General features: G+C 41.5%; 2 protein-coding genes across 2 annotated transcripts in view; both read left to right on the forward strand.

The window, feature by feature from the left end:
* Positions 1 to 424: 424 nt before the first annotated feature.
* Positions 425 to 15206, forward strand: ELAC1 (elaC ribonuclease Z 1). The gene is made up of 4 exons (XM_043558859.1): positions 425 to 540; positions 3947 to 4111; positions 11506 to 11973; positions 13716 to 15206. The coding sequence occupies exons 2-4, from the start codon at positions 3955 to 3957 to the stop codon at positions 14180 to 14182; spliced, it is 1092 nt and encodes a 363-aa protein (XP_043414794.1). The 5' UTR covers positions 425 to 540; positions 3947 to 3954; the 3' UTR covers positions 14183 to 15206.
* Positions 4014 to 22279, forward strand: part of SMAD4 (SMAD family member 4) — a 110661-nt gene continuing 92395 nt past the window's right edge. Inside the window, exon 1 of the mRNA XM_043558856.1 lies at positions 4014 to 4111. The gene's annotated coding sequence lies outside the window, so the exon portion shown is untranslated. The remainder of the gene's footprint in view (positions 4112 to 22279) is intronic.

The following is a 22279-nucleotide window of genomic DNA, read 5'->3' on the forward strand; positions in this document are numbered from 1 at the left end:
AAAGTGGAATAGAACGGAGTTCTCAGGATCTATAGTAATGCTGCTATGAACTCTGATTCAAAGGCACATTGCTTTCTCTTAAGGCATCGTAGGCTTAAACGTTTAGATTTAGTGATTAAAAGAAAGATTTATTTCAGCGCAAGACTAGAAATTACACAAACATATGCAGCAACAAAGCATTAGGGACAACACTCATCTGGGAGCACCCTGGAAAACATTACACGTTTCTCCTTTGGGCGCTGTGGTCCTCACAGGTGACCGCTACCACCTTTACCCAGAGAATTGTGCGGGCGAATGAAGGCCGACGGGTACCCACGCGGACCTAGAGGGCGCCTACCATCGGTGCGGAGCCCACCCACGCGGCCCGGCCAGGCCAGGCCCGGCACCACCGAGCGCGGACCTCCGGCGCATCCTAGAGCGGCCACACGCGGCCACAGCCCGCTGGGCACTTCCGCCCGCGCCGGCGCCGCCCGGTGGACGGCTGGGCCTTGCCGCGGGCCTGCGCCTCCCTCGGCTCCTGCCGCGGGCCTCGGGTAGTGGGTGAGTGGGACGGGGAGTGCCGGAGAGGGGCGGGCCAGGGTCTGCGCCGCCGTCTGTCCGCGTTCGCCTTGTGGGCCGAGCCGCGCGGGCGGGCGCGCTTCCTCCGGACTCGAGGGCCGGGCTGGAATGGAGGACCCAGGCCCGGGGAGCGCCCGGGAACGAGGACGCGCCTAGTCTGTCCTCCACCACCCCCCCCCCCCAAGGCGGGAGCCCCCGCCCACCCCTCCTTTGGGAAATTGACATTGACTTGAGGGCGAGCCTGGGCTCGCTGGTGGTCGGAGACCTGGCCTGTGGCCCTGACTCGGCGTTGGCATTTATTTGTCTCCGGGCCACGGTTCTTTCATTTCCAAAATGGAGGAAGGCAGTATGCGCCCTACCTAGATCACAGGGTGATTGCAGGGTTGGCGCTGCCTGTATGGAAACTGGTTCTCAACCCGGCAGCCTTTAGAATCGTTTGGGAAGCCTTCCCAATGCTGAGTCCCCAGAATCACCAGGTGATTGGGATATCCTGCCGGGACGAGAACCACTGGCCGGGAGTGTCAGGTGACAGTACTGTGGTCGTGTGCTGTGTTCTCCACTGGAATGTGCACTTGGTCCAAGGTGGATCATAGCCATGAGAAAGCAAGTGGCTGGTTTTATGTTCAAGAAGACAGGGACCAAATCCGGTCTGGTCACATTGAATTCCTGGTGCATAGAATGGTGCATGCCACAAAACATGAACCATTGTAAATAAAGTAATTTCTGATTACTTTCCGACCTACTGGGTGGGTTTTGATCATTTGGCTCATTTTTTAACTTTTTATTGTGGAAACTTCCACACATTGAAACAAGATACTGTACCGAATTCCCAACTCTGTTGGGTGACTCTTACGCTCACCTCACTAGCTTAATTTGAAAGCAAATCTGAATGTTCCGTTTTGTCTATTAAATACTTGTTTGCGTTTATAAAACACAATAATTCCTTTTTAAAATATCAATTTAATAAGCATTTCATGTTACCATCTATCCAGTCAGTGTTTACATTTCCCCAGTTGTCTCTTTTTTCTCCCAGTTCTCTTTTTCAGTCTGCCCAAATCCAGATCCAAACAAGCTACACGTGACATTTGGTTGACATCTCTTATATTTCATTTAATCTCCTTATGCCATCCCTCTTTATTTTTTTTCCTCTGTATTTTACTTGTTGAAGCAACCTATTCATTTGTAACATTTCCTACGTACTGGATTTTGCTTCTTCCATCCCTGTGTTGTCCTTTAATAAACTGGTATTTAGATTACAGGCTTTTTCAGATTTCAGGTCCTACTTTTTGGCAAGAAAACCTCATAGTGTTATTGTGTACCTCCTATTGCAGCCCACCAGGAGTTACATAAGGTCTTGTTTCTCTTTGTGGTGTTAAGATTGGTCAGTGGGCCTTTTCTGTACAAATCGCACTGCAGGGTAACTAAATAATTGGCCAGACATTTACAGAAGGATGCCAACTAATAACTTCAGAAGGAATGAGAGAATATCACCTTTTGGCAACCTCTAGTGAAATAACCCAGGCAATGATTAGTGGTTGTTAAACATCGGGAAGAGAGACATTCAGACAGCATGTGCTTCCTGATGGGAGTACCCAATACCATGTAAACAAGCATTTTTGGATAAATACTTATGAAATATTCTTGGATATGAATGTGGGTGGTGGATATAAACCAAGATTGGCCATGAGTTGATACTTGTTGAAGCTTGGCGATGGTCATGTGGTAATGCATTATACTAATCTCTCTACTTTTGTATGTGTTTGAAATTTTTCAAAATAAAATTTTATTTTGTTAAGTTTGACTAATTGGCTAGTGAATTCAGGTCAGCCTGATCCATCCATTATAGTTCTCTATGAGCCTTTCACTAAGTGATTCTCAAACAGACTGCACATTAGAATCACAGGGGAAGAATTTTTTTTTTAAATACTAAAACACATGTCTCACTTGCAGAATTTCCTTTTTAATTGTTCTGGGATGGAACCCAATTATTGATATGTCTTAAGAGCTCTCCAGGTGATTCTAATATGCTCTCGAGTTCTGTACCATTGGCCTAGATCCATTATTTGTTAGGGATTGCAGAGTGATTATATTTTATTATTCCTTCTGCACTTATTAGCTTTTAAAATGTTTGACTTTCTATATTGTGTTATTCCCATCTCTGTTGCAAACTGCAATCCAACAGGAAAGCCTCTGCAAATTACCTAATTATCAGAGGAATGCTTGATTTTGGAAGTAGAAGTGTGGAGTAACACATGGAAGGGACAGTAGCATAACCTAAAGCCTGTGCATGAATTGGAGAGATGTACCATCTGTGTGTGTGTGTGGGGGGGGGGGTTGGGAGGGCTGACTGTGTCCCCAAACGGAAAGGAAGATTCGGTGATGTGTAGTTAGAAAAGTATGTTCGGCCTTGTGACCCATTTCTTTTTAATAATCAGTATTAAATAAATGAAATAAACATTGAAAATAAAGTCATCAGATGCTGCTCATTGCAATGAAAACCAATCCAAAGATTTAAAAGAAAACTTAATGACCACTCCCCACCATCACCATTTTAATCGCTCCTGAGATAACCAATATTAACAATATGCTGTGTATCCTTACACACAGACTTTCTCTCTCATATAAATGCAGAGGTTTGGGGCATTGTTGTAAAAATGATGTTGTAAAAATCTGTAACTTTTCTCATTGTCGTCCCTCCAGGACAAGAGTTACAGAGCTGACTTAACTGCAGAATAAATAGTTGATGGTAGGAATGTACAGTAAAATATTCAGTCATTGTCCTGGTGAAATATATTCAGACCGTGTCCAAATTTTAGCCACCTTAAAAGTACCACCAGAAACATTGTACATAGGTCCTTTATTTCTATAGGGTCGATTCCCCAAAATAGGGTGGCTGAGTTAAAATGTACTGTTAATAGCATCATTATTATTGGTAATGTATATTGCCAAATTGCGCTCCCAAACATAAAAGCAGTTTATACCTCTGCCAGTAGTAACATGAGAATACCCATTTCCCCTGTGTTCTACCTATTCATTCTTCCCTCCTTCCCCCCCAAACCACTCTCAACCACTGGTCTTTTACTGTCTTCATAGTTTTACCTTTTCCAGAACATTACATAGTTGGGATTCAATTACAGTTTTTAATTGACTAGATCTGGCAGTTTTTTAACTTGTTTGTTTTTGTACGTGTGAGCAGCCATCCAAGGTTTGGTAACTTGTGGTTTTAACTCACTAAGAGTTATTCAAATCTTACTTGGGATTTCTGTATAAGAACCCACTCTCTTCTGAATAACGAAAAGATAAATGAATGGTAAATCTCACAACGACCTGTTTTTGGTGATATCGAGCAGTGATGTGTAATAATCCCTGGGTAATCTTTTCATTGCAGGGTGGAAGATGTCTATGGATGTGACATTTCTGGGTACGGGTGCAGCATACCCATCCCCAACCCGGGGTGCCTCTGCTCTGGTCCTTCGGTGTGAGGGCGAGTGCTGGCTCTTTGACTGTGGGGAGGGAACTCAGACACAGCTGATGAAAAGCCAACTTAAAGCAGGTTAGTGTGCATTCAACTCTCTCACCAAGACTATCTCTTACTCTGCTTCATTTTCTTGGTTCTCCTTGAGGCTTTTGCTCAGAAACAGCCCTCACAGTTGCATCCCACTTCAGTGCTAGAGCCCTGGCAAGGTTTGGAAGACCCTCAGGCATCCAGCCTCCCCCACTGAACTTTATCTACTTGTTCGTACTGTAAATGTTGAGAGCAAGGATTTATATAGGGTTAGGGGGTGGAGGATGGGTTGGGATACATGAGGCATATTAGATGGATACTACGCAAGCAAAGGAACAGTGTACATGATTCCACCAGGAGATGGTTGTCAGTATCACGAGAAGATACAAAGAGTAATAGACGTTCAGAAGAGTGAGGTGTTCTTTTTCATGTGAGGTTATCAGGGTAGGCCTCTCACAGAAGGTGACCTGTGAGTCGTTGAAGGAGGTAGAGGGATTTGCTGGGCTGGGGAGATGAACATGCAAAGGCCCAGCACCAGGGAGACTGAGGAGTACAGTGGCGCAAAGCCTTGGCCTAGAGTCAGGCCAACCTGGGTTGCAGTCCTAGCAGTGTCTTGGCTTTTGGCCTTAGCAGATCAACAAACTTAAGGCTTATTTTCCTTATCTTTTTTTTTTTTAATGTTATGTATTTTTGAGAGAGAAAGAGAGAGAGAGACAACGTGCACGAGCAAAGGAGGGGCACAGAGAGAGGGAGACAGAATCTGAAGCAGGCTCCAGGCTCTGAGCTGTCAGCATAGAGCCTGACATGGGCCTCGAACTCACATGCTACAAGATCATGACCTGAGCCGAAGTCCGAAACTTAACCGACTGAGCCCCTTATCTTAAAACGTGGATAGAAACTCAAGTCAGCTTAAAAGGGGTGTTGTAAAAATTACATAAAATAATCCCCTTTCTGTGTGGTTGTTTCTTTCTCATCAGTTAAAGCTTAGCTCACATGCCATCTCCTCAGAGACTTTCCCTGAACCCCTGGAGTTCAGTAATTCCTCGTTCTTCTCAGGCATTTTACGGCTTTGTGCTATTTTTATTGACTTCTTAGCATCAATATCTAAAATTGTTATTTAAATAGTTGTTTTTGTGTTCGCTGTATTTTCCCTGTATGATAAAGTAAGCCCAAGGATCATTTATATCCTTAGTAGATGCCTAGTAAATATCTGATCAGTTAATGCATGAATAAGGTGTTCAGCACTTAGTATGGTCCCTCTCACTGCATCTTGTTAACTGGAAGTTATTGAAATTATTCCTCTGATTCATCACAGTGTGTGGCATTGATGGCTATAAGAAAGTTAGTTCTAGTGTCCAGGGATCTCTTAGTCTAGTGGTGGGAACTGATGTGTAAGTAGTCATAATGTAATGTGATAAAGAGAATAATGGATCTGTTTTCTAAATACTTTTGGAGCACAAAAGAGGGGGACGTTAACTGTGTGTTCAGAGAAGGCATCCCAGAGATGGTAACAGTACAGCTAGGATCTAAGTGATGATTAGAAGTTTCTCTGGGGAGAAAAGTAGGGATGGACTTTCAAGGAACAGAAAAAGTGAGCAAGAAGTAATCGAGTTTCTAGGAGAGAAGTGACATGTTTGGCCAGGATAAATGAGAGGTAAAAATGCTGAAAAAGTGAGGGCAGATTATGAAGTTCTCTGTGGTTTGCTAAGGTATTTGGACCTTCTTATTCTGTTGGCAGTAAGGAACCATTAAAAGTTTTTAAGCAGGGGAATGATATGGTCTGATTTATGTGTTAGGGACAGAGTTTTCTCGTGGCAGATGTACTGGGAGAGACCAGTGTTAAGGCAGTTGCATTCATCTGAGAGAAGAGAGAGAGGATGAGGGTGTAGGGATAGGGATGAAGATGAGACTCAATTTAAGAAATACTTGTAGACCTAGCAGGGAGTGGGTGACTGACTGAATGTCTAGGATGTGAAGAAGTGAAGGATTATTCCAAGTTACAAGGATGGTGTCTGACACCTAAACAGGGAGACAGGAAAGGAGCTGTTGGAGGAAGGAACTAACGCATTTCACTTAGGACTCGTGGCCTTGAGGTGTACACAGTTCAGCCTAAGACCCTGAGGTCTTAGTATAGCAGGTACTATACTTTATTTCCCTTGGGTCACACAGAGGTTCCTTTCATGAGAACTCTCAGGGAGGAGCAGGCTGGCGTGGAGGCAGTAATACCCCATTTTATTTTATTTTTTTTATTTTTTATTTATTTATTTTTTATATATATATGAAATTTATTGACCAATTGGTTTCCATACAACACCCAGTGCTCATCCCAAAAGGTGCCCTCCTCAATACCCATCACCCACCCTCCCCTCCCTCCCACCCCCCATCAACCCTCAGTTTGTTCTCAGTTTTTAACAGTCTCTTATGCTTTGGCTCTCTCCCACTCTAACCTCTTTTTTTTTTTTCCTTCCCCTCCCCCATGGGTTCCTGTTAAGTTTCTCCGGATCCACATAAGAGTGAAACCATATGGTATCTGTCTTTCTCTGTATGGCTTATTTCACTTAGCATCACACTCTCCAGTTCCATCCACGTTGCTACAAAAGGCCATATTTCATTTTTTCTCATTGCCACGTGATATTCCATTGTGTATATAAACCACAATTTCTTTATCCATTCATCAGTTGATGGACATTTAGGCTCTTTCCATAATTTGGCTATTGTTGAGAGTGCTGCTATGAACATTGGGGTACAAGTGCCCTATGCATCAGTACTCCTGTATCCCTTGGATAAATTCCTAGCAGTGCTATTGCTGGGTCATAGGGTAGGTCTATTTTTAATTTTCTGAGGAACCTCCACACTGCTTTCCAGAGCGGCTGCACCAATTTGCATTCCCACCAACAGTGCAAGAGGGTTCCCGTTTCTCCACATCCTCTCCAGCATCTACAGTCTCCTGATTTGTTCATTTTGGCCACTCTGACTGGCGTGAGGTGATACCTGAGTGTGGTTTTGATTTGTATTTCCCTGATAAGGAGCGACGCTGAACATCTTTTCATGTGCCTGTTTCCCATCTGGATGTCTTCTTTAGAGAAGTGTCTATTCATGTTTTCTGCCCATTTGTTCACTGGGTTATTTGTTTTTCGGGTGTGGAGTTTGGTGAGCTCTTTATAGATTTTAGATACTAGCCCTTTGTCCGGTATGTCATTTGCAAATATCTTTTCCCATTCCGTTGGTTGCCTTTTAGTTTTGTTGGTTGTTTCCTTTGCTGTGCAGAAGCTTTTTATCTTCATAAGGTCCCAGTAATTCACTTTTGCTTTAAATTCCCTTGCCTTTGGGGATGTGTCGCGTAAGAGATTGCTACAGCTGAGGTCAGAGAGGTCTTTTCCTGCTTTCTCCTCTAAGGTTTTGATGGTTTCCTGTCTCACATTTAGGTCCTTTATCCATTTTGAGTTTATTTTTGTGAATGGTGTGAGAAAGTGGTCTAGTTTCAACCTTCTGCATGTTGCTGTCCAGTTCTCCCAGCACCATTTGTTAAAGAGGCTGTCTTTTTTCCATTGGATGTTCTTTCCTGCTTTGTCAAAGATGAGTTGGCCATACGTTTGTGGGTCTAGTTCTGGGGTTTCTATTCTATTCCATTGGTCTACGTGTCTGTTTTTGTGCCAAGTAATACCCCATTTTAGAGAGTAGGGGTTGAGGTGGTGGGATGATTAAAACAGAAACAAGAAACTGTTAAGTGTGGGTACTAGAGGTGTGGGTGTGGGGATTAGTCGTTACTTTTTATTTAATACCTGTGTCAGTTACCAATGCTGTATCACAGATTACAAATTTAGTGTCTTACTGCTTTTATTGTCTCATAGTTTCTGTGGGTCAGGGAGTTTGGGCCTGGGTTGGCTGGCTTCTCTGCGTCAAGGTCTCACTGGGTTGCACTCTGTATTTGGCTGGGGCTGAGGTCTCATCAGAGGCTCATCTGGGGAAGAATCTGCTTCAGAGCTCACATAGGTTGTTGGCAGGACTAAGGCTGCCTCAGCCCCTAGAGGTCTCCTCCAGTTCCTGATCATGTGGGTTTCTCCTTTGTGGTAGCTCGATTCCTTATTGCCATCCAAGGGCAAAGAAACTCCAGAGCAAGTCTGCTAGCAAGGTGGAGTCTTATAACATAACATAATCACCATAATCACACTGCATCCCTGTGCCATATTTTACTGGTTAGAAACAGTTTGCAAGTCCCACCTACACTCAAGGAGAAGAAATTGTGAAAGGATATGAACATCAGGAGCCAGGGGCCATGGGTACCACCTCACGTCTATCTGTTACAGTACCTTTCTCTAATATTTTATATTTTGTAGCTATTTTATATATGTTCTAAGTAAACATTTTGCAAAGCTAAGCCTCATAAAAAATAAATAAAGTCTAAGGGAATCTTTAGTTTACTAAATTCGTATTGGCTAAAAAGATTACTGGCTTCAGAGAGGAGGGTGAGATGGTAATCCTAGAATATTATCTATGACTCTTTAGCATTTCAAAAGCCCTCAGTCTCAAACTGGAATGCAGCACCCTCAATTCATCTCGGTTACTTTCAACCCAATGTGGACCTGTTATTTGATTCATTGAAACCCTGTCAGCTTATACTCCTCCTCTTATGAGTTTTGTAAGGAAGTGCTCTCTGTTTATCTAAACACACTTCTTTTAAGCTTCCTTGGCACTAATGTGCAAGCATCTGATTAACAAGTAATAGGTTTGTCATGTCTTATTTCTTTCATAATTTTAAAGAGTGAGCTTAAGCTTTTCTTCTTTTTCCCTTAAAAATGATTATAAAAAGGGGGCGCCTGGGTGGCTCAGTTGGTTAAGCGACAGACTTCGGCTCAGGTCATGATCTCACAGTTTGTGAGTTCGAGCCCCGCATCGGGCTCTGTGCTGACAGCTCAGAGCCTGGAGCCTACTTCAGATTCTATGTCTCCCCCTCTCTCTACCCCTCCCCTGCTCACGCTTTGTGTCTCTCTGTCTCTCAATAATAAATAAACGTTAAACAATTTTTTTTTAATGATTATAAAAAGTATTACAAAAGTATGATGAAAAAATGTTCACAAAAAGTATACTTAGGGAACACCTAGCTGGCTCACTGAGAGGAACATGCAACTTCTTGATCTTGGGGTCATGAGTTCGAGCCCCACGCTTTGTGTAGAGGTTACTTAAGTCAATAAATAAAGACATTTTAAAAAGTGTACATTCTCATTGTAAAAATTCAAACAAGCAGAAAAATATTAAAAAAGCCTAAAATCCCCCTTATAGGTAAATATTTTATAGATGTATATATGTTAAAGGTATAGGCATATTTGGTGTGTGTGTGTGTGTGTGTACAATTTTGCAAAAACAGTATCATATTAGGTGTAACCTTTTTTTTTTCAACTGAACAATAATATATTGCAGATATTTTCCTATGGCAGTAAGTATAACTGTGTCATCGCTTAGGGGATCCTTAGAATTCCACTTCTCTATGGATGGCATATTCCCCTGTAATTTTCTTGTTCGCAAGTGAAAGGAAATTCATGCACTTTGCTTTCTTCATTTGATAGCATCCCCTAAATTTGATAATTGAGGTTGCTATTCTGAAATCAAGTTTCTTGAAATGAAATGTTTGTCTTCCCTGAACCTGTGATAACTGTGGGAAGCAATTTTGACTTACTTAATTTGTCTCACTTGCTTTGGACTCACAGATTGTTTTGGTGTTCAGTTTTGGCTTTGTTTTACACCAGATAGGGAGAGGGCCCAGAAAGTCTCACTTGGCAGTTTTAAGGTCAACGTGGAGATCATGACTCAATAGCCATTCTAGTTATCTAGTTCTTTTGTCTGCAGAGGCCTCAGGTCACACTTATGTGTGTCTTGGCAGCTCGGACAGCAGGAAGGGGGGTGATGAATGGGTTCCAAGAAGTCAAAAGACAGCAACAACACGGACTAAAAAGAGAAAACAAAAAGGAGCATACTGAGGATACTTCTGGAGTGCCTCAGGGTTCTCCAGATCTCAGATCAGCCTCTGCCCAACTGTTGTTCTCTGCCATGGGGCCTGGGTTTGATGTATTAACTCAGGAAAGACTTACTTGGAGAACACTTTCGCCTTGATGTCACAGGATAAATCACATTACAATAAACTATTCCTGTTCTTTTATGGTATCAAATACTTGAAATAGGTGGGCCATGAGCTAGGAGCAGAAGCCTCTGTTATACTAAAATTGTGTTAATTGGGATTGTTACTTTTAAAATGCCTTGTGGCGCATCTCAGAGAAATGCTAATGTGGCATCATGCCACATACCAGCAGTAGATTCAGTTTACCATTGATGAATTCAAGTTACAACCTAAGCCAATATGTACTGAAAAAGCCATTGTGTTAGCTCACATTGAAAAGAAGGCATGGGCACATGTACGTTGACATAATACCATAGGAGATCTTCCCTCTGATCTACATTCTAGCACCTATTGCCCACCTTCCCTCTGGGTTCTTCACCCCTTTCCTCTCCTGCCTCCTCCTTTCCCCCTCCTGTTTCATCTTTTCCTCCTCCCCCTTCAACCTCACTCAGACAAGCAGGCTCTGTCTTGGTTAATTCATCTCTGTCCAGTGCAGAGGGTCCTTACATGGCAGTTTTGGGTTCAGGCATTGGTCCAGTTGAAGCCTGGGGAACATTTGTTTTGCTGGAGATATGTATTTTTTATTCTCAGAGGGAACAGTAGAGGGCACTGTAACTGTCAGATGCTTTTGACGTTTGAGGCCTATCTAGTTTAAGTGAACTATTTTGGTACACTTTTTGTGTCCCTTTTCTTGCTTGCTTGCTTGCTTGCTTGCTTTCTGGCTTTCTGTCTGTCTTTTAAATTTTTTTTGAGGTTTATTCATTTTTCAGAGACAGACAAAGCATGAGTGGGGGAGGGGCAGAGAGAGAGGGAGACATAGAATCTGAAGCAGGCTCCATGGTCTGAGCTGTCAGCACAGAGCCTGACACGGGGCTCGAATCCACGGACCATGAGATCATGACCTGAGCTGAAGTCAGACGCTTAACCAACTGAGCCACTCAGGTGCCCCTGTTTCCCTTTGCTTTGCTTTGCTTTGCTTTGCTTTGCTTTGCTTTCACACTCTTTGTTTCCCTTTTCTTCCCTTTTCTTTTTCTATTTCCTTTCTTTCTGTAAGAAGATATGTAGGAAAATACTCTTAAAACTGCAATACTATGTAAATTGAAGATGCTTTATGAAAAAAGTTACATCTAGATCTTGTTAAAATATAAAGCCTGTCTTGCTTCTGAAATCATGTAGAAAAATATAAAGAAATACGTTTATGGTAATAAATAGAATTCTAAATTCATTTTGCTGCTTTCTATGTAAGTTGTTACACATGTTTCAAGTAGCTTTGTATAGGTTTGTATTTCTGGAAAAACTCCCAAATTTTTTTCTCTGCCTCAATCAAAAGGGAGAATTACCAAGATTTTCATCACACATCTTCATGGAGACCATTTCTTTGGCCTTCCTGGCCTCCTCTGCACAATCAGCCTGCAGAGTGGCTCTGTGGTTACCAAACAGCCTATTGAAATCTATGGCCCTGCCGGGCTTCGGGACTTTATCTGGAGAACCATGGAACTCTCTCACACAGAGCTGGTCTTCCCTTACGTGGTCCATGAGCTGGTGCCTACAGCAGATCAGTGTCCAACAGAAGAACTAAAAGAATTTACGCACGTGAATAAAACAGACAGTCTTCCCAAAGAGGGACAAGGAAGAACTATCCTACTAGACTCAGAAGAAAACTCATACCTTCTGGTTGATGATGAACAGTTTGTTGTAAAAGCATTTCGCCTCTTTCACCGAATTCCCTCCTTTGGGTTTTCAGTCGTAGAGAAGAAACGACCAGGTAAACTCAATGCACAGAAACTGAAAGACCTCGGTAAGTGGTTTTCTTTCTTCTTCTTTTTCTTATCAGTTGAGCTGTTGTTAGCTGAAGCTGTTAGAAGTGTCATAATAACCTTCCTTTCCTTTCTCCCAGGCCCGAAACTGACATTTTTCCACTTATTTCTTTTGCCCAAAGTCTGCTTATTAAGGGAAATTCTTGAGGGCAAAAGATGCTATTCAGACCAAAATCCAAATATATACTTGAATCCTTTTCTCTTCAGCTCCCTGGATCCACATTTTTAGTCTCTCTTATCTTCAGCTAATGCTATCTTGCTTGGGAGGGTGGTTGTTGTTGTCCTAGGTCTAGGCTTTTATTTTTTCATGTCTTCCTTTTGAAATATGCTTTCAGTGACATCTTTGGCCTGAGAATTTTTGCCAGAGTTCTTAACCTTGCAACTGCAACCAGCTACTTTTCTTTGTTTCAGGATTTTCTTTCTTTATCAACTTTGCCTACTCATTCAACCTTGATTAAATTAATTTGATGTTCAGAATACTATGTCTCAATTGTTTTACATGCCTGGGTTCATCATAGGTGGAAACAAGCATACAGAGATAGACTTGGGCCCCATCTGAGGCTGTGTACCTCCTCCCTGCCAGGCCATCAAGCATGAGAGGATCTTCAGCACCTCTCTTGAAGCAGTGTCCAGGTCCTTTATACCTCCAGCATCACCACCTTCCTTGTCATGGCCATGTAGACCCTATAAAAAGCATGATGGTATCTTCCGTAGATTTGTTTCTTTTTTCTTTTAAATTTACTTGTTTTTGAGAGAGAGAGAGAGACAGAGTGCGAGCAGGGAGGGAAAGAGACAGGGAGGGAGACGCAGAATCTGAAGCAGGCTCCAGGCTCCAAGCTGTCAGCACAGAGCCCAACATGGGGCTCGAACTCATAAGCTCTGAGATCATGACCTGAGCTGAATTCAGACACTTAACCGACTGAGCCACCCAGGTGCCCCTAGATTTGTTTCTTTATGCAAACTCTTCCTTCCTCCTCAACTAAAACAAAACGCTAAATAATGAGGAAAAGTGACTTAGGCCAAAGGTATTTTTATTATCTAAAAGCTGTGGAAATACTATTATATTGGGAAACTTTAAATATGATTATGCTGGAATTAGCGAACACATTCTATTTGTTTATAGGTATTGTTCAGAGTGATGATCATCAGGTGTTGTTCTATATTAACGTAAGATAATTAATATAAGTTTTACCAAACCTAATTTGGTAAACATGGAACTGCCCTGCCTACGAAGAAGATTATGTATGATTGCCAGAAGTTCTCCTTGATCTTGTGATCCAAACAATCCCCTCAAACAATTTTTTTTATTAAGTTAGTCAGTTTGTAGGTACTTTGTCATTATTTAAATGGACTCGTTAAATTTACTCAAAAGATGAGCTTGTTAAGTAAAGCGGCCTCAAAAACTGTTATTCCTGTTCACAGCCGAGAATCAAAGCTGATAGCTTGACCCTAAGAAGGTCTTAGTGGGACTTAAAAGCTTAAAACTCATCTGACATGTGTGCTTGGGAAATGTTTTAAGTACTAGGGCATCACTAACATCAATAGCCAACACTGAACTTTTAAAAATGTATAAATATTCCAGCTTTCCACAAGTAGTAAAATATTTATAATGATTATGAAAAGAATTGGATGCCTTTTCCATTTTGGTGCTGTTAAAACAGACTCTCTTAACAAGTCATAAATTCCATTCCCATGATGTGATGTTATCTGCCTCCATCATTAGGTGTGCCGCCAGGTCCTGCCTATGGGAAGCTGAAAAATGGAATTTCTGTTGTTCTGGAAAATGGAGTTACAATTTCTCCCCAAGATGTCTTAAAAAAGCCTATTGTTGGAAGAAAAATCTGCATTTTGGGTGACTGTTCTGGGGTTGTGGGTGACGGAGGAGTGAAGCTGTGCTTTGAAGCAGACCTGTTGATCCATGAAGCGACCCTAGATGATGCCCAGATGGACAAAGCAAAGGAGCACGGCCACAGCACACCACAGATGGCAGCAGCATTTGCAAAGTTGTGCCAAGCAAAGAGGCTAGTTCTGACTCACTTCAGTCAGAGGTACAAGCCAGTTGCCTTGGCCAGAGAAGGAGAAACAGATGGGATTGTAGAACTGAAAAAGCAAGCCGAATCAGTGTTAGATCTCCAAGAAGTGACTCTAGCAGAAGACTTTATGGTGATTGGCATTCCGATCAAGAAATGAAACCCGGGTTCTGGAATACATACTGACATGTCTGTGAATATGTTCCTGAGCCAACAGCCAAGTTGGTTGTTGTAGTTGGAGGTTGTGCTTCTAGTTTTGGTCTGAAATTATTTGGGTCCTAACCACCCTAAAAAAGGATAGAGCTGCATTGCTGAGCTGATTCAGCAGTGACAGGGAGCAAGCTTTTGGATAATAAATCATTTTAAAAAGAAAAAAACCAGCATCCTTCTTAAAGCCCAAATTTGACAAAACGATAACCTGTTCAGGTATACTTTTTGTTCTGTGGCTGCTGCGTCAGGTGTAAGCCAGTACCCCCATGCAATCCTGGGCTTAGCTTCTGCCCAGGTTTATCGCTGTTGTCGGCACAGTATATAGGGATTGGCCCTTTGGGCTAAAAATGGTATTTTGGCAGTTTGTTGAATCTGTTCATATTATTAACAGAATACAGAGAAATTGAATGAGACATTGGACATGCAGGATTGAAGGTAGCATATTAAATCTGTATTTGTTTGCTGGATTACTGAATGCAGGATCAAGGTAGGTGTTTATCTTCAGTCGTTGTTTTATGGAACGTTCTGCTTTGCTGTAAACCTGTGGGTCTCGTCTGGGGGTGATACCACTCCCTTAGAAATTATGGGGATGTTTCTTGTCAAAATGACTCGGGGGCTGGAGAGGGGTACTACTAGAATTTAGTCAGTAGGGACCAGGGATGCTAGATACTAAAAAATTTGAGTCCTGTACAGTGAAAAATTATCTCCCCCCAAAATGCAAATCTCAGGCCTTTTGAAATACACAGCAAGTTAAAACCTATACTCCCAATGTAAATATACTTTGTCAAAATTAGTGATGTGAATTGAACTACTGGGTAAGTCAAATTCTGCAGCAAGCATTAAAAACCTAGCTACATGAAGGTATGGGGATTGGAATGTTATATCAAATATTATTTGACAGAAATGAGCCATGAACTGGAACTTATGAATCTGGAGGTAAAGAAATGATATCTATTAAACCGAAGTTTAATTTATGTGTCCCTATTAATTAATAATTCTTTGAGCACAGTTTCAATAAGCTAGCTTTTCTTCCTTCTTCCTTCTATCTGCCATGGGGTTATCTCTGACTCATTTGACAGTGTTTCTCAAAATGGGTTACATGGAAAGCTAGTCTCAAGCATAGATTCATTCAGAAGGATTTCCTAATCACATTAGTTTGGGGAACACTTTATGTTGTGTGTCCCTCTGGAGGTGTTCTAGTTCTCATCAATATATTAAAAACTGTACTGCTTGAGTGATAACAAACCAGTCTTTGGTGCCAGAAAGACTGATTTCAGAGTCCAATTCTGTACCTTATGGTGGTACCTTTGTGGCCTGGTGCAGATTACTTACTCCCTGTCAGCTTCAGCTTGCCTTTTCCTTTTCCTTTTCCTTTTCCTTTTCCTTTTCCTTTTCCTTTTCCTTTTCCTTTTCCTTTTCCTTTTCCTTTCCTTTCCTTTCCATTTATTTTGAGAGAGGGAGCGTGAGAACGGGGAAGGGGCAGAGAGAGAGGAGAGAGAGAAAATCCCACGTAGGCTGCCCGTTGCCAGCGCAGAGCCCGACGCAGGGCTCGAACCTGTGAACCGTTAGATCATAACCTGAGCCAAAATCAAGAGTTGGATGCCTGACTGACTGAGCCCCCCAGGTACCCCTTGCTCATTCTACACTAGGAAAAATAATGAGACCTACTGTGTAGGATTGCTGTGAAGACTAAATAGGAGGAACATAGCATAAAAGGAACATAGCACATGGCTTAAAGGTTGAGAAGTCCTGCAGTAGAGGGGCCTGTCATCTGTTTTGGACCCCTTTCTCAGTCCTGTTTCACCACATACCATCTATGAACATGCAGGAACCTAGAGAATTTCATAGTACACATATTTACAAATTCTGTCATGGTATATACCGTTAAATCCCTTTAGGTTCTTTCTGGGACTTATCTCACAAAAACTTTTGACTGCTGATTGTACCCTACTCTAGGCTCCCGGGCCACCAAAGTTTGACCAGCCTAGCATATCTTGGTTTCCGAACTCAGTTACAACAAGCATTTATTAGACACCTAATGTGTGCCCAACCCTGTACACCAAGGACTGATTGGTAATACTCCTGGGGCTCTTGAGGTTAAAGACTGTAGCTTAATCACCTCTGCATTCTTGGAATTACCCACTCATCATAAGCACTCAAAAGTGTTTATTGAATGAAATGAGGCCTTGATATCATGACTGCATAAACTATATGGCCTGATGTTGAGGACCTGTGCTGAGCCCATTTCATTATTGCATTTGTCTAAAAAAATTTGGCCACCTGTTTGGTTGTGCTCTGTTCAACTGAGTACCAACTAAGTGCCGGGCTTTACCGTGTTATAACTACATAAGTGAATATAAGACACAATTTCAGGCTCAATGTCTGGTGGTAGAGACTACTAGTAAACAAAAGTAAATATACAATTCCTTCTCAGATTCTAATTTTGTAGCCTGGCACTCAATTTTGTTTTTCTTAAGTGTTATTTGGTAACTGATTTGAGCTGTGCCCTTAGAATCAGACCCTATTAATGTATGTGGTCTAAGTCATCAGAGACCATGGGAATGTAAGATTGATCAAACGTAGAGTGTCAGTCCATAGTGAGAATTCTTGGGCTCTCTCCTGGCCTAGAATTTTTTTTTTAAGTTTATTTATTTTTTTATTTTGAGAGAGAGAGGAGAGAGAATCCCAAACAGGCTCTGCACTATCAGTGCAGAGCCCAATGCGAGGCCCAAACTCATGAACCACGAGATCATGAGCCGAAATCAAGAGTCAGACGCTTAACTGACTGAGCCACCCTGGTGCCCCTAGTTTTTTTCTTAATGGTAGGACACATCCTAAGAATTCGTGGAGCTAGAATTAAGAATGAAGATTATACTGGACTTCCCAGAGCCTATAATATGCTCATGGTTGTATGACTCTAAGAGAGGATTAGAATATGTATCGTGCCCCAAAGTTATTTGATCATTGAATCCTTTTTGCCAAGGAACATCTTGGAGCACAGGAAAATACTGTTTCTTAATACTTTTCAAAATTATTATATTTATATTTTTTACCTGCACTATTTATTGAGTTAATGAATTTCGTATTTACACAGTATTTTTTGTCCTAAACTATTTATTTTTTTCATTTATTATTATTATTATTATTATTATTAATTTATATCCAAATTAGCATATAGTGCAATAATGATTTCAGGAATAGAATCCAGTGATTCATCCCCTATGTATAACACCCAGTGCTCATTCCAAAAAGTGCCCTCCTCAATGCTCCTTGCCCATTTAGCCCATCTCCCGCCCACCCAAAACCTCTCCATCAACCTTCAGTTTGTTCTCTCTAAACTGACATTCTGTCAGGAATCTATAGGTACCTGCTTGCTTTAAATTTTAAAAATGAACTTTCCAATTCTCAAAAGGTGTTTAGACTTGCCCAAATAGACCCCAAATCTGTTCTGTTTTTCTAATACTAATGCTTCATTAATATACTTTTAATGAGCTTTTAATTACAAAAGCAGCATATGCTTGGCAGATAATTTTTTTAAAGAATTCCAGGAAGAAGATTACTCATAATTCTGTCACCCAGAAAGCACCTACTTCTCATTCACTGGTGTTCAAATGGAGGTGTGAATCAGTATCAATCAAGGTAGGCCGTAGGTGAACAAGGCAGGACATAGGTGGACAAGGCAGGATATAGGCAGACAAGGTAGTACGTGGGTGGACAAGGGTGTGTAGGTAGGCAGAAGTCCTAGGGCTGTGATGCCAAAGCCTCTAATTCAGTAGGTCTGGAGTGGAACCCAAGGATTTGCACTTCTAGCAAGCCCTCTAAGATACATGGATGTCTGACCATAGTGGGAGAAAAAGCTCTTTTTCTATGCACTAAAAAAAAGAAAGGAAGAAAGAAAAAAAATGGAGTGTGTGTAGATATTTTATATATATTTAAACATACTATGTTTGGGGCGCCTGGGTGGCTCAGTCGGTTAAGTGGCTGACTTCGGCTCAGGTCATGATCTCACGGTCTGTGAGTTCGAGCCCCGCGTCCGGCTCTGTGCTGACAGTTCAGAGCCTGGAGCCTGTTTCAGATTCTGTGTCTCCCTCTCTCTGACCCTCCCCCGTTCATGCTCTGTCTCTCTCTGTCTCAAAAATAAATACACATTAAAAAAAAAATTTGAACATACTATGTTTATGTATGTGTGTATGTTTTTACATGTAGGTTGACTTCAACTGTTTTTCTAATTTCACATTACGAGCATTGTCCCGTGATGTTAACTGTTCTTTGAAAGCATGAATTTAATGATTATAATATTCCATTCTATAGATGTAACATAATTTAACCTATTTCCTATTTGGGGGGCATTGAGATTCTTTTCCATTATGTATAAATAATACCATCATGAAGATTCTTTGGTGTCAATCTTTGTATCTCTGAATATTTCCTTAGGATTGATTGACTTATTGGAAGGCCAAAACCTCTGACTGTTGTTTTAGACTCTGCATAGGAATCACCCACCTGTTTTCTAGCTCACAGCAGTGTGAGAGAGGCCTATTTTGCTAGTCATTGGGTGGATTATACAGTTCATCAGTTAATGACTTTTCTAACACTTCTCTTCCAAGATATTTGTCTTGTAAAGATTATTTTTGCCTCCTAGTGCAAATAGCTTTATTATGTCTTTCAACTAGCATGTATAATTCAACTATAATTTCCTTGACTATTCTTATGCCAACTTAAAAAAATTGAACAGTTTTTACTTAATGGGGTATAAGTCCTTACTGCTTTAAGTGTGTTCATGACCGATGTACAGGGAAGGTACTTTTGTCTTTGCAATGTACTTGTTCTGTCCTTACTGATTGATGGATTTTTCAAGTAATGAATGAGTCAGTATTTTTTCTTATTTGGGAAGAATAAAAAGAAAATGTTGGTAATGCTTTGAATATTCACTCTTGGCAGGATAAGAATAGAGTTTGGGCATGGTGGGACATGGGGTAAAATCAAGAAATTCTTTTCTTCCAAAGTAGAAAGTAAACAGTGTTTAAAACTGGAAAATAGAGGTGCCTAGGTGGCTTAGTTGATTGATCATCCTACGCTTGATTTTGGCTCAAGTCACAATCCCAGGGTTGCAGGACTGAGCCCTGTCAGGCTCTGTGCTAAGAGCATGGAGCCTGCTTAAGGTTCTCTTTCTCCCTTCACCCTCTCTCTCCCCCTCGGGCACTTTTCCTGGCTCACACTCTCTCCCTCTTTCCCTCTAGGATAAAAATTAAAAACTACTGAAAAATAAATAACGCTTTTAGCATGCTGTATTAAAAAAGAAAAAAGGGGGCACCTGGATAGCTCAGTCAGTTAAACATCCAACCCTTAATCCCAGCTCAGGTCATGATCTCACAGCTCATCAGATCGTACCCTGTGTCAGGCTCTGAGCTATCAGCACAGAGCCTGCTTGGGATTCTCTCTCTCCCTCTCTCTCTCTGCCCCTCCCTGCTCACTCTCTCAAAATAAATAAGTAAACATTTTAAAAGGTAAAAAAAAATATATTCTCCTAATAATAAAGGGGGGGGGGTGTAGTCAATACCAGATGAATAGTTAGGAGTGGAGGAAGGGATCTTGAGTGGAAGGTGCGAGGGGTATGAGGAGGAATGATCAGAGGACTACTGACTTTTATAACCTAATATAATATGAGTACCAGTTGCTATTTCTAAAATACTGTTTGCTATTCTGAATGATTTATGTGTATATGTATTCATTTCGTTTAAAAATTATATGAAACACATAAATATCATTCAGAGTAGAATAATCGTATCAGTTGCTGGTTTCCACATGGCTGCTCCAGGTATTCGACAGTTTCTCTCAAGCTTTTTTTAACATCCAATCCATTCTCCCTACTGAAAAGTGATTTTTTTTTTTTTTTTTTTGCAAAACGCAAATCTGAGCCCAGCATCCCCTACTTGAAACTTTTTAATGGCCTTGCCTTAACACCCTTTCCAACCTAATCTTTCTCCAAAGTGGCATTCATTTTTGCAGCTCCAGCCACGGGTCCTTCTTTTGCTTTGTTAGGGGCTTCTGTTGTTCCAACCTCCACTTGGAAAGTTCTTTCTCCTCCCCACAAGACAACCTTTAGTGGGCCTTCAGATCACAGCTCTGCAGTCACATCCTCAGAGAGACCTTCTCAGACTTCCCACCAGGAGGCATATTAACTCTTGAAGCACCTGCACCCCCACCTTTCTGGTGCTTGTCGCTTATATTTTCGTTTTGTTTATTTGAGTATTTGATTAACGTTCCTTTTTCCCACTAACACTGCAATCAGAACTGTATCTGATTTTGTTGCCTTTTGTGCCCTAGCTCCTAGCTCATTGGAGCATACTAGGCACTCAATAAATAATAGTGACTGGCTCAATTTTCCTTGCCATCCTGTTCTATTAAGATGCGACACCTCATTCTCCTAGGGATTTTTCCTGATCAATACTAAAAACAAAGAAAAATCCCCACCGTTACTCTCTGAACTAAAACTGGAGAGGAATAGAATGGTTGTCTGTGACCTTAATGAGGCAAATCCTTATAAATACTAATTCTAAAGCTTTAGCTTGTGTCCTAAGATATGCAGACAGATACCTAGAGTCAGAGAAAAGGTTGGAAAAAAGTTTTTGTGCCTAAGAAATTGGGATGTTGCCTTTTGCGAGGCATAGGAAAGTCAGAACAAAGGTAATAAAGAATGAGGGAAGGCTAAGCCTCATTCAGGGTAAGGAAACTGGGGGAGAACCTTAAAAACACAGATGGGTGATAATTCAGTTTTATGGTGGCTGCGCTGCTTGGAGTAAGCCCCTCCAATTCCCCCAGACTATCTTGGAAGTCTGATAGACACATAGGATTTGAGTAATCTCTCCTCAACCCTGCACACCAAATAAGAACAGGTTCTGAATTCCCTGACTGTGTTGACCTGGGTGGAAAAGGGACAGCAGAAGTGAGAGTGAGACAACCCCAAACTAACACAGTTGACAGGAGCTGGAGTCCGAGGTGAACACAGCCTAAGTCTCCCAGGAATTTTCAGAAAATTGTAAGGAGGGCATTGACCTTTATGTAACCCATGGGGTGGGGAGGCAGGAGAGGTATTGAGCCAATGTCATGTGTATCTTAAAGGAGAGGGCAACTTTGGCTAATGTCTGGACACATATTTCTGTGCCCTTGACAGAAATATTCTAGGGATTAAACACCTGTCATCTCCAGGATAATAAGGAAGTAGAGGGGGGTGCCTAAGTTGACCCAAAGTAAAAAATATTTCCATTCCTAAATAAAGCAGAGAAACACTGTTGCTCAGATGTCAGCATGCTAATTATACACTCAGCAGACATGGCAGGTACAAAGATTAAATTCGCCCACGAAAAAGTAAAAGGGGAAAGGCAAGAGATCAAGTTTCCCAGCTATATAAATCCCCCTGTAACTGCCAGAAACTGTTGAGGCAACCTCAGCTAGAGCTAAGAAACATTTAGTTTGGTGTTGCCAAATGAAGCCAAGGTTATTTTGTCTAGGTTGTACTCGACATTGTTGTGGCTTCCAGAGATCATAGGTTTGTCTGAATGAGACCATATCTTTGTCAAACATCCTGGACTGGAGCTGACCTTGTAGAAGTACCTATGTCTGGGTCAGCAGCCCAAATGCTGTTCCTAATTGACCACAAAGGGCCTTGCTTTGGAACACATCTTCATACAGCTGGTAGATACTGGAAAACAGTTTTTTCTCCCACATGCCTCTACTAAGAGGCAGCATAGCCTACTGCAGTGGTCTTCAAACTAGGATATTTGTACCCCTCGGGACATGTAAAGACTTTCCTAAGGATACACAGGCAAGCTTCCATATGAAGGATTTCCTAAAATCAATCTTGCTGATAACTAGTGTAGGCACAGTATCTTTCTGGGTCCATTTCACAATGCTCCAGGATACCAAAAAAGGGGGAAATTGAAGTATTGGCATTGCGGCTAAGACATGAATGATTAGGTACCAAATTCTTTTGCAAAATGGGTAAGTAGTTTCTAATTTGTTGCTTTGAACAAAATTGAAGGAGGAT

The sequence above is a fragment of the Prionailurus bengalensis genome, chromosome D3 (assembly GCF_016509475.1).
Source record: "Prionailurus bengalensis isolate Pbe53 chromosome D3, Fcat_Pben_1.1_paternal_pri, whole genome shotgun sequence".
Classification (NCBI taxonomy): domain Eukaryota; kingdom Metazoa; phylum Chordata; class Mammalia; order Carnivora; family Felidae; genus Prionailurus; species Prionailurus bengalensis.

Bases quoted from the DNA above. Each gene is read 5' to 3' on its own strand.
- ELAC1 (XM_043558859.1), top strand. From the start codon at position 3,955: ATGTCTATGGATGTGACATTTCTGGGTACGGGTGCAGCATACCCATCC. The intron at 4,112-11,505 runs GTTAGTGTGCAT...CTCAATCAAAAG, and splicing joins GAAAAGCCAACTTAAAGCAG to GGAGAATTACCAAGATTTTC. The intron at 11,974-13,715 runs GTAAGTGGTTTT...CTCCATCATTAG, and splicing joins ACAGAAACTGAAAGACCTCG to GTGTGCCGCCAGGTCCTGCC.